General features: G+C 42.4%; 1 protein-coding gene across 2 annotated transcripts; it reads left to right on the top strand.

Moving 5' to 3' along the window:
• The first annotated feature begins 275 nt into the window (after nucleotides 1-275).
• On the top strand, nucleotides 276-9,347 carry NAA20 (N-alpha-acetyltransferase 20, NatB catalytic subunit). 2 transcript variants are annotated; one of them, XM_075862966.1, is made up of 7 exons: nucleotides 276-391; nucleotides 3,807-3,831; nucleotides 3,964-4,054; nucleotides 4,660-4,795; nucleotides 4,868-5,013; nucleotides 7,287-7,399; nucleotides 8,775-9,347. In XM_075862966.1, exons 1-6 carry the CDS (start codon nucleotides 339-341, stop codon nucleotides 7,370-7,372), a joined length of 537 nt encoding a protein of 178 aa, XP_075719081.1. In that variant the 5' UTR covers nucleotides 276-338; the 3' UTR covers nucleotides 7,373-7,399; nucleotides 8,775-9,347. The 2 variants fall into 2 exon arrangements, with proteins under 2 accessions (XP_075719081.1, XP_075719082.1); XM_075862967.1 differs by having other exon boundaries at nucleotides 277-391; nucleotides 8,841-9,347.
• The last annotated feature ends 1,090 nt before the right edge of the window (nucleotides 9,348-10,437 follow it).

Here is a 10,437-nt window from a genome sequence, read left to right on the forward strand (position 1 = left end):
GACATATTTGTAATATCAGATTTCACTACACTACAACTTGCTGCTCCCTCTTACAAATATCTGCAGTAACTAAAATAGGAATGTGTTACAGCTACCAGTGACAAGTGACAACTGTGATAAGAATAGCTTGTCGGCAGATACTGATTGGTCATAAAGACCTACGCTCCGCCCATCTACAACTGCACAGTCCTTGCATCGCCGAAACAACAGCCCTGCCAGCACACCGCATGGCAGCCGAGTGTTTTGCCAGTACTGTGACGTCACTTCCGCGCACACTTTCATCCTGTGTTTGCCCGACTTCCGCCAGTGCTGCCCGGCGTTCTGCTGGTACAGAGAGGATGACTTCGCTGAGAGCCTTCAACTGCGACGATCTCTTTCGGTTCAACAACATGTGAGATAAGGGGCGGGAGCACACGTGATATTTAGGATATTCTTTCTGTGGGTTCCTTATGTAGTCCTAAGTACAAGTAGGCCTGTAGGACTTTTGTCTAGGAGAAAAGCCTATTAGATTAGTGTGAGCATTATGGATTGTCTAAGATTAGAAATATATGGCTGCTTTCTTCCAAAAATCGTGCCACGGGTTGTATGTGATATTTCAGCTTAGTCCCGTTCACTTCAATAGAGCTGTCAATGGACATGTCTGGCACTTTCTGGTACCAGCCACATTGTGCTAATCCTGTACAATCGCTTTAAAGAGCATCTGTCAGGAAACCAACCCTTTAAGGAACATATAGGGTACCCCGTATGAATGAGTCTATAGGGCAGGCCTTAAAGGGAACCTGTCACATATTTTGAGACACCTAAACCACCACCATGCCTGAGATAAAGACGTCCCTGTATGTACGGGTCCCTAAACACGCCATTCCCTGCTTCATTAATGTCCCCCATTCCGTGCTACGTCATTACAAACCAGCCTGATGACTCTTTATGGGTAATAAGTTGGTTTTCTAGGTTATGGTGCGTTGGTCAGTATATAAAGGGGTGTCCACTATTACGGCATGGCGGTGGTTTAGGGGTGCCAAACAATTATGACCAGTTCCCTTTAAAGCGTACCTCTAGTTATACTCTCCCACCTGAAGTAACATCGGCTTGGAGAGACGCTCCTGAACGCTGGGCAGTACTGGTACTGTGGCAACCGTACGATGCCTGGAGAGTTTCGTGCATGTGTCTAATTAATATGAATTGGACCCGTGCATGATACCCTACGGGCGTCGTACAGTTGCCACGGCAACAGCTCTGCACCGTGTGCAGGGGCGTCTCTCCATACCCGATGTTACTTCGGCAGGAGAGTATAACTAGAGGGACACTTTAAAAAGGTTTTCTCACTGTGACGACTCCTTTTTAGATTATGGTTGTTCCAGAGATCAACTGATCACCAAGGTTCTGGCTTCTAGACAAGGAGGGCCATACATTACTTTGGTATTACATGGTAGCCATTCAATTGCTAAAAAAAAACAAAAAAAAACTGCACTGTCTGAACAAGTCCTTCGAATCCTAAAAGCATTCCCATAAAGATGGTCCGGTGACCAATACTCTTTAACATGGCCATAGAGGTAATAAATGCATCACCTAACAAAGACAACCCCTATCCATATGCCCTATTAGGGTATATTGTCCTCATTATAGGGGTCCCCCGCTTGGCGACTATGTATTACACAGTCAGCCACTGCAGGGAAAATATATAGCTGACAACAACTTCTCCCAACAAAACAGCCATACCTGTGGTGGTCGGCTAATCGCTGTCGCTGCTTCAATCCGAAAAGAGGTGGTTTCTGTGAGATCTTATGTCCTTTTAGGGTCAGCAACCTTTGGCACACCATCCTTTGTAAAACTACAACTCCCAGCATGCACTCACATCCAAAGGCTCTATTATTACAGCCAAAAGCTGTCAGGGAGTACTGGAGATTGTAGTTTCACAACAGCTGGAGTGCCGAAGGGCATTAAAGTAAATTCCTGCAAAACCCTTTTAAATATTTTTTTGTTTAACACAAAACCCTTTTAAAGTTAACCGAAATTGTAATATACGTAAAAAAAAATATTGTGCTTCAGTCCCTCCTGCTAGCCTCTGTTGGTGCAGCACACGGCACATTAGAGAAGGACATGCTTGCTGAACACTGAAATTCCATGTGGTCTTGTACTTTAGTTTAAGGACAAAAAAAACAGTACCGGTATGGAGGTTTCTCACAGATCCAATTTTTCAGTCCCCATTGACATTTACAGCGGAGAATCCGTATCTATATGGCATCTGAAAGAACATGTCATGGTTCTTCTTCACCTGGCGGCGTCCGGTCTGCGTGTAAAAGAGGAGATATGTCTATATCTTCATAGGGAATACAGCGGTGATACAGAAGTGTTGTGTATTCCCTACGAAGGTGCTCTGTACTTGTGCAAGATGTATGGAAGGTTGCTTTGAGCCTAACATCGCGTTCTTAAAGGGGTTTTCCCATCAGAGACATTTATGACATATCCACAGGATATGTCATAAATGTCAGATAGATGCGTGTCCCACCTCTGGGACCCGCACCTATCTCTAGAACAGGGCTCCCTAGACCCCGTTCTACTGCTCTGTGTTTTGGCTGAAGAGTGTGGTTTCCGACCATGAATTACCGAAATAGCGTAGCTCGTGTTTCCGTAAGCCCCATAGAACTGAATGGTAGTTACTGAAACAGCGTAGCTCGCATGCTCCACTGCTTCCGTATCTGCCATTCACTACTATGCACACAGCGGTAGAACAGGGTTTAGGGGGCCCCGTTCCAGAGATAGGTGGGGGTCCCAGAGGTGAAACCTGGATCTATCTGACATTTAGGACGTATCCTGTGGATATGTCATAAATTCACTGATGGGAAAACCCCTTTAATTGTGGTCTTTTGGCGACAGTGGGACATAATAGTACGCCCAGTGATTGGCACAGCTACTGTAATGTACAGGCAAAATCCCACTGCAACAGTCGGAATTGGCGATAACTCTGCATCATCTAAGTAGCAGGGCGTTCCCTGTTACCCCATTGGTGCCTCGCGACACAGTCACGGTGCGCCGATTGATTGCCATGTAAGCTGGGGCCCATGGCTGTATGACTACTAGGCCGTGCCAAACGCAATAATGCTTTGATATACTAAGCATACAAAAGCCTTACAGAAGTGGTCAAAGGACTGATCAAACGAAAAAAATAATGAAACAAAGTTGAATAAAGTGTTAATATTGAAAAAAAAACAACTTTTTTTTAAATAAAAAAAATGTTTTTATTTTGTAAAAGTGCTGAAAAACAAATTACACACACGTGGTCTTGCTGCACTTGTAACAACCCATATAATAATAATACGTTATTTAACCCGCACGGTGAGTGGCGTTCTAGCCCTCAAAACACAGTGATGAGGAAACAAAATAATCGCAGTGTCCTCATGACCCAAAATAGCTGCGACCTGAAGGGGTTAAAGATTGTTCACACATAATCACTGAAAAGTAGACACCGCATACATCTGTCATCCGTTACTTAGTCTAAGTCTATTTACTGTGTAGTTCATCTTACCCGCAGCAGGCAACCTCGGACTGACCTTTCACCCGCACACGATAAAGTCAGACATGTTGTGTACTGGTCTATTGTTTGAGGGGTAGGTAACCTTTATTTCTCTAGGGAGTATTGCATTATTAAAAAACTACTAGTAACTACACTCCCAGTGCAAAAAAAAACCCCAAAAAAACAGCCCTCAGTGAATCCACTTACATGATCTTGTATTATCACATTATATCACATTCTTTGTATTGGCCCTTTTAAGCTCTTAATAATATATGTGGTTTTTTTTCTACAGAAATTTGGATCCTCTCACAGAAACTGTATCCTTTTGAAGTCGTTTTTAACCTACATTTGTTCTATGTGAAATGAGATTGTCATCGTGATCCCAATATAGGGAAAAATAATGGAACCTACTTTTATTGGTTAATAGATCACCTTAACAGAAGCTGCAGTATGGGATCCCTTTTTACTTACAGTATCTGGCACACTGGCCGGAATATTTCATTGTTGCCGAAGCACCTGGCGGAGAACTTATGGGTTACAGTAAGTACTTTTCTATAGCCTAATATACATGCTATGTCCTACGTAGGTATATAGGGCATATCACAATGTAGGGTATAACCCTGTCATAAGTACTACATAAAATGTGCAGATAGCTCACTCACATTGATACGTCTTGACATTTAAGAAACTTGGTGTAAAACCTGTGCTTACATAAGGCTTACATGCTGGATTTGTTGTGGATTTTTCTGCAGCATTTACGTCCTGTGTGGACCCGGCCTAAATTTGGGACTTATTATTTCCTCCAGACATGACCCAGTCAATCACATACATAGAGCAAAAGTCAAAATTGGGCCACCTTGTGGTGGTGCATGTCATGACACTCCACTATCTAGGACACTTGTTCTCCCACCACCCCTGGTAAGAGAATGGTGGCAAGACCCTCTCATCATTTCGCTTTTACCATTTGACAGTGTTATTTATACAGGGGGGTCGTCTTCAATAAGTTTGACATGGTTTTATGTCTGATCATGTGTTATAGCATAAATTAGCGTGTAATGTTGATCATGAATTTTTAAGGAATTGGAATATGTTCTTGTCTGTCTGAACACCATGACTTCAAGTAAATCATTCTGATTTTGTTGCAGTCATGGGAAAAGCGGAAGGATCAGTGGCCCGAGAGGAGTGGCACGGGCACGTCACCGCGCTCTCTGTAGCTCCTGAATTCCGGCGTCTTGGTTTGGCTGCTAAACTCATGGAGCTCCTTGAGGAAATCTCTGAAAGGTGACGATTCTTCTACGTACGTTACACTGGGGGTTTTATGCTCTGTGCTAATACCCGTTTCCTCGTATTCAGGAAAGGAGGATTCTTTGTGGATCTTTTCGTCAGAGTGTCCAATCAGGTCGCAGTAAACATGTACAAGCAGCTGGGTTACAGTGTGTACAGGACGGTGATCGAGTATTACTCAGCCAGCAATGGGGAGCCAGATGAGGACGCCTATGGTGAGTAGCAAAATGTATCCTTTGTAGGTTTCATAGGTTGTTCATTGCAATCTATTGTTCTCTGTGTGCAGCCATTTTGGGCTGAGGAAAGGCTGACTGTAAAAATGTAACCTATTAAAAAGGCAGCAATTTTCTTTGTTTTGCCTCAATACATTCCCATCTTTTTTAAGGTACATGTAAGCTAGCGTTTAACTACTATTATTTTTTGGAGCGTGGAGGAAAAAAATAGCCGCCTTTTTGTTTTTTAAAGAGGCTCTGTCACCAGATTTTGCAACCCCTATCTGCTATTGCAGCAGATCGGCGCTGCAATGTAGATTACAGTAACGTTTTTATTTTTAAAAAACTAGCATTTTTGGCCAAGTTATGACCATTTTTGTATTTATGCAAATGAGGTTTGCAAAAGTCCAACTGGGTGTGTTTAAAAGTAAAAGTCCAAGTGGGCGTGTATTATGTGCGTACATCGGGGCGTTTTTACTACTTTTACTAGCTGGGCGCTCTGACGAGAAGTATCATCCACTTCTCTTCAGAACGCCCAGCTTCTGGCAGATCACGCTGTGACGTCACTCACAGGTCCGGCATCGTGTCAGACGAGCGAGGACACATCGGCACCAGAGGCTACAGTTGATTCTGCAGCAGCATCAGCGTTTGCAGGTAAGTAGCTACATGGACTTACCTGCAAATGCCGATGCTGCTGCAGAATCATCTGTAGCCTCTGGTGCCGATGTGTCCTCGCTCGTCTGACACGATGCAGGACCTGTGAGTGACGTCACAGCGTGATCTCTCGAGAACACGGCTGTGTCTGCACTGCCAGAAGCTGGGCGTTCTGAAGAGAAGTGGATGATACTTCTATACACAACGCCCAGCTAGTAAAAGTAGTAAAAACGCCCCGATGTACGCACATAATACACGCCCAGTTGTACTTTTACTTTTAAACACGCCCAGTTGTACTTTTGCAAGCCTCATTTGCATAAATACAAAAATGGTCATAACTTGGCCAAAAATGCTAGTTTTTTTAAAAATAAAAACGTTACTGTAATCTACATTGCAGCGCCGATCTGCTGCAATAGCAGATAGGGGTTGCAAAATCTGGTGACAGAGCCTCTTTAAGTGTCCCTCTAAAGTTACTCTTCCACCCGATCTGACATCGAGCACGGAGAAGTGTAACTGCACGCTAATAGGACCCGTGCACAATACTCGCTCTGAGTCGTACGGTTGCCTCGGCAACTGTACCGCCTAGTCTATGTAATTCTTTTTTTATTTTTTTTCAAAAGTTTTTATTTTTGGGTTCCACTAGGAGACTTTCACTGATTTATTATTTTTTTTAAATACTAATTTATTATTTGCTGTCAATAGGAACTTACTCATGGCAACCCTGAGGGATTTGTTAGGCTCCCAGATGCCATAGCAACCAACCGACACCTTGGGATTGGGTGACAAAGGGAGCTGTGCAGGGAGGGGTTAATGGAAATACTGACAGAATTCCAGAATATCTCTCCCTTTGGTCACTACTTTATCGCCTATATCTTTTTTTTGTCAGTTCTGATAACCCCATGAAACATTTGCAGCCATGCTTGGCAACATTTGAATCCCCAGTCAGAGCGTTTTAAGCCCCTTCTTACCCCCGAAACACCCTAAATTTGTTTTACTAGAAACTCTCCGTCTAAAATTAGCATAAACCCCCCACCCTTTTTGAGGTCTGGTTTGAGACTGTGCCTGAAAAATGGGACTGTTGGAAAGTATGTTAGTTTACAATAAACCTGTCCTGTTGGAAAGTATATTTACAACCATACAGTCCAAAAAAGTGAAATGTATGGAAGCACCACTTACAACTGGTATATTTCAATATACTCCCAAATACAGCTATACTTTTATAGGCCTTGCACTTTAGGTTTAGTCCTCCTTTAAGAATAGGGATCGGTATGTATTTTTTTTACGTGGCAACCTATGGATGAAGAGGCTTTACTTTGTGAGATTTTCCTGACCGATGTGCCGAACAGAAACTTTTACTGTGTAAAGTCTCTCTACATTGTGCTTTTGGCTTGCTGCATTCGATCTACAGTTTTATTTATTGTGCGTTCGCTTTTATGTTAATAGCCTTTGGATGCTTGCGAAATAATTTAAATGTAAGAAATCTATCAAGTCCTAGTATATGTTTGTAGTATTTCTGGTCAGACCGGATGACGTGTTTAGATGACGTGTGACGGTCATTCTAGTAGTGTAGTGTTATACAATCCTGTTTATTCTTCCTTGTGTTCGATTTTTTTTCTTTGCAGACATGAGAAAGGCGCTTTCCAGGGACACCGATAAAAAGTCCATCATACCGGTACCGCACCCAGTCAGGCCTGAAGACATTGAATAACCTTAGCTGTGGTTCTTGGGGAAAGAAGTGAGGATTATATTTGCATATTCTGTATATTTATCACAATACTTAAACTAGTACTACAGCATTCTTTTAAAATTGCTAAAAATACTATTCTGTGGTATATTCTCCAAAAATCCACCAGGTTATTACACTATTTATATACACGCTCACTGTAAGGCCACATGCACACGACCGTAGAATTCGTCTGTAATTACGGACCCATTCACTTCTATTGTCCACAGGCACCTTCCCGTATATTTATGGGAAGGTGTCCGGGCCGTAGAAAGCCTCCGCAAAAGATAGGACATGTCCTATTTTTTGCTTTTACGGACTGTGCTCCTATACTTTAGAAAGGGAGCACAGCCCACAAATGGGGGTGGCTGTCCGCTCCAAGCCGTGCCCATAATCACGCATTGTGATTACGGGCGTGGTTGTGTGCAGGGGGCCGAAGTCTGTCATTTATGTCCTACTTGTGCTATGTTGGCTTATAACATGGCCAGAATAACAACGTATTCGTTCAGATCTTTTAATAGTGTGCTATCCCAATGACTGTATAACTTATCGTCGAGGCGAAGAATCGTTTCTCTGCCTGCCGTATACCTATATTCTGATAAATGGTTATGTAACACAATCAGACAGGTTTACAGTCCGGACACAGATCCCATCAGAGGAAGGCTGGAAAACCTTTCCCAAGTCCAGACCTGTAGATGAACCCGAAGGATTATTCCATTAGCAACATGTTATTCTGTTGTTGTTGCCCTAAAGTTGGGTGCAAGGCCTACTTCATTTTAACAAGACCTCACTTTAGTACTTCCCTGTGTTTTTAGAGTAAAGTTTGTGGTAAACTTTTACTTTACAAAGACTTTTCTCCATAAATCTGATTGATTGTATGAATGTTTTTTTTTTTTCTTTGTATTTTTTTTAAAGAGAATCTGTCACGGAGGTATAGTAGTATAATCACGTAACAGTCGCCTAAAATGTTGGCCCCTGGTATGCAAATGGTGGCACGATGGTAAAGGTGTTCTCATATTTGCCACTTTGCACAGCAGCACTAGTTACAAATGCGCACACATTTAGTCCGGACTCGCACAGCGTTTACTCGTGTTTTTAGTGGCATTTTTCACTGTTGACGCCGCCCCCCCCAAAAAAAAACGGTTCTGGCCAGATGTTGTTATTTTAAAGCCTATGGTAAAATATGAGAGCCTACATACGAGGCGTTTTGGTTTGTCCTTTTTGGGGCATGCTTTGGGGTTTTCTCTGGCATTTTTCAAATGGGCTTCTCTGTAGGACTTCAAAAATGCCAGAAAAAACACATGTACAAAATGACACTAAATAAAAATCACCAAAAACACGTTACATATTAAAAATGCTGGCGTTTCTACATGTTTTTTTTATGCAGTTTAAAATGCCAGACAAAAACCTTGTGTGAACAAGGCCTTACAGTGTTGCTGTCATTTGCATACAGGAAGAGGAAATGGCCAGCGTTTACAGCGGTTGACCAGGATTAGAAAAAAAAAAGGATCAGCTTTTCTGCACGCAAAACCACACGTAATGCACAGTGTGTGTCGACCCTTAAAGCTCTAGCCGCCGGCCACCGTAGTTACGGGATTATTATTGCAGCGTGTACTTCAGCAACTAATTATCTTTAATGGAAGTCAAATCATTGCTCCTAAAATCTCGGTATACAAATAATTCCATAACATCATATTCTGATTCTGTATCATTTGTCTCCGCATTGACTACTACATTATAACTGAGAGCTTCATAGATTTGCTGCACTGATCTGAATGTGGAAATATTAATTTAAAGCCGTAACTTTGCCCAAGAACCTTTTGTATATATTTGTTCAGTGTGCCAGGCCGCTGAACGGCTCTGTAATGTGCTGCAATATGCTCCTTTGTATAGGAGATGATGACGCTGTAAAAAGTTGATATGAAAATATGTATGGAATAAAATGTGCTGCTGTTCTAGAGACTAGAGTGAACACTTCTTTATTTTTCCTATGGGTGAGCTGTGTATATACTGTACTTAATGAGGCTTGCAAGATAGACAACCTTCAGAATTATTACCCATGCTGGAGAGTATGGCTAGACAAGTGGTAGGAATTAAAAACACAATTTTACAGTGCACGTATAGAATTTATCTTGTAGTGATCATAGGTTACATCCCTTATTATAGTCATGTGCTACATTCACAATCCTGCAGTGTACAGAGCTGAAATCCCCCAGCATTCTATGCTGACTCTACATTTGTACAAAGATTTCTATGGTGACTTGCATTCTGGGTTTTATCTGTGAACTAGGTTCTCCACAGTCAACTCCTGTAGGAAAAGCGAACTGTCGCTGCTCTGAGGAAGCTCAACTAAACAAGTGCAAAATAAGTAATGCAATGTATTGACAATGTTACCCGACTTTTCATATAAAGTGTTCAAAAGAGAACATCTCTCACGATCCATAACTTGCTATCCAAAAATAAATATCTGCAAGGAGACCCAAACAGCCATCACACTGTCCTACCTCTGTATGCACTTTGGCTGGGGCTATGGTGCGTACAGATTAGATGTATGTCAGGTGACTCCGCCGATTTCAGCGGGACCAGCAGACAATCTAATGTGTATGGCGGCGTCCTGGCTCTCCCCTGATGGCAGATGTCAGAGGAGAGAAGGTGGTGTTCAGGGTGGATTTCAACATGAGAAAAATAGAACCAAGAATCAGCGCTGAACGTAAGTAAAAAGGAACTCCTGTTCCAATTTTATTGATATAACAAGTTTAAAAAGAACTTAATGAGATAGATCAGTAACAAAGCAGAGTAAAACAGGAGTTCCTTTTTACTTACGTTCAGCGCTGGATCTTTGTTCTATTTTTTCTCCTGTTGTTTGCCGCTGTCCGTGCGGGAATCCGGGCGCTGTCTGTCCACAGACACAATTAATGGTGAGCTGGATGATTTCCTCCCCCCCCCCCCCCTCTTCCCTACTTACAATTTTGGTGGATTTCAACATGCCTGATCCTTTTGCTTGCAAGGAGTCTGGCAGTGGCTGTTTTCCTCTTTCCTCGCCTAAATTT

This window comes from Rhinoderma darwinii, chromosome 4 (assembly GCF_050947455.1).
Source record: "Rhinoderma darwinii isolate aRhiDar2 chromosome 4, aRhiDar2.hap1, whole genome shotgun sequence".
NCBI classification, from domain to species: domain Eukaryota; kingdom Metazoa; phylum Chordata; class Amphibia; order Anura; family Rhinodermatidae; genus Rhinoderma; species Rhinoderma darwinii.

What these genes read in the sequence shown, in the direction of transcription:
- NAA20 (XM_075862966.1), top strand. Translation starts at nt 339, where the DNA reads ATGACTTCGCTGAGAGCCTTCAACTGCGACGATCTCTTTCGGTTCAAC. An exon ending in CTCTTTCGGTTCAACAACAT is followed by an intron (nt 392 to 3,806) that starts GTGAGATAAGGG and finishes TTTTTTCTACAG; the next exon opens with AAATTTGGATCCTCTCACAG. An exon ending in TGGATCCTCTCACAGAAACT is followed by an intron (nt 3,832 to 3,963) that starts GTATCCTTTTGA and finishes CAGAAGCTGCAG; the next exon opens with TATGGGATCCCTTTTTACTT.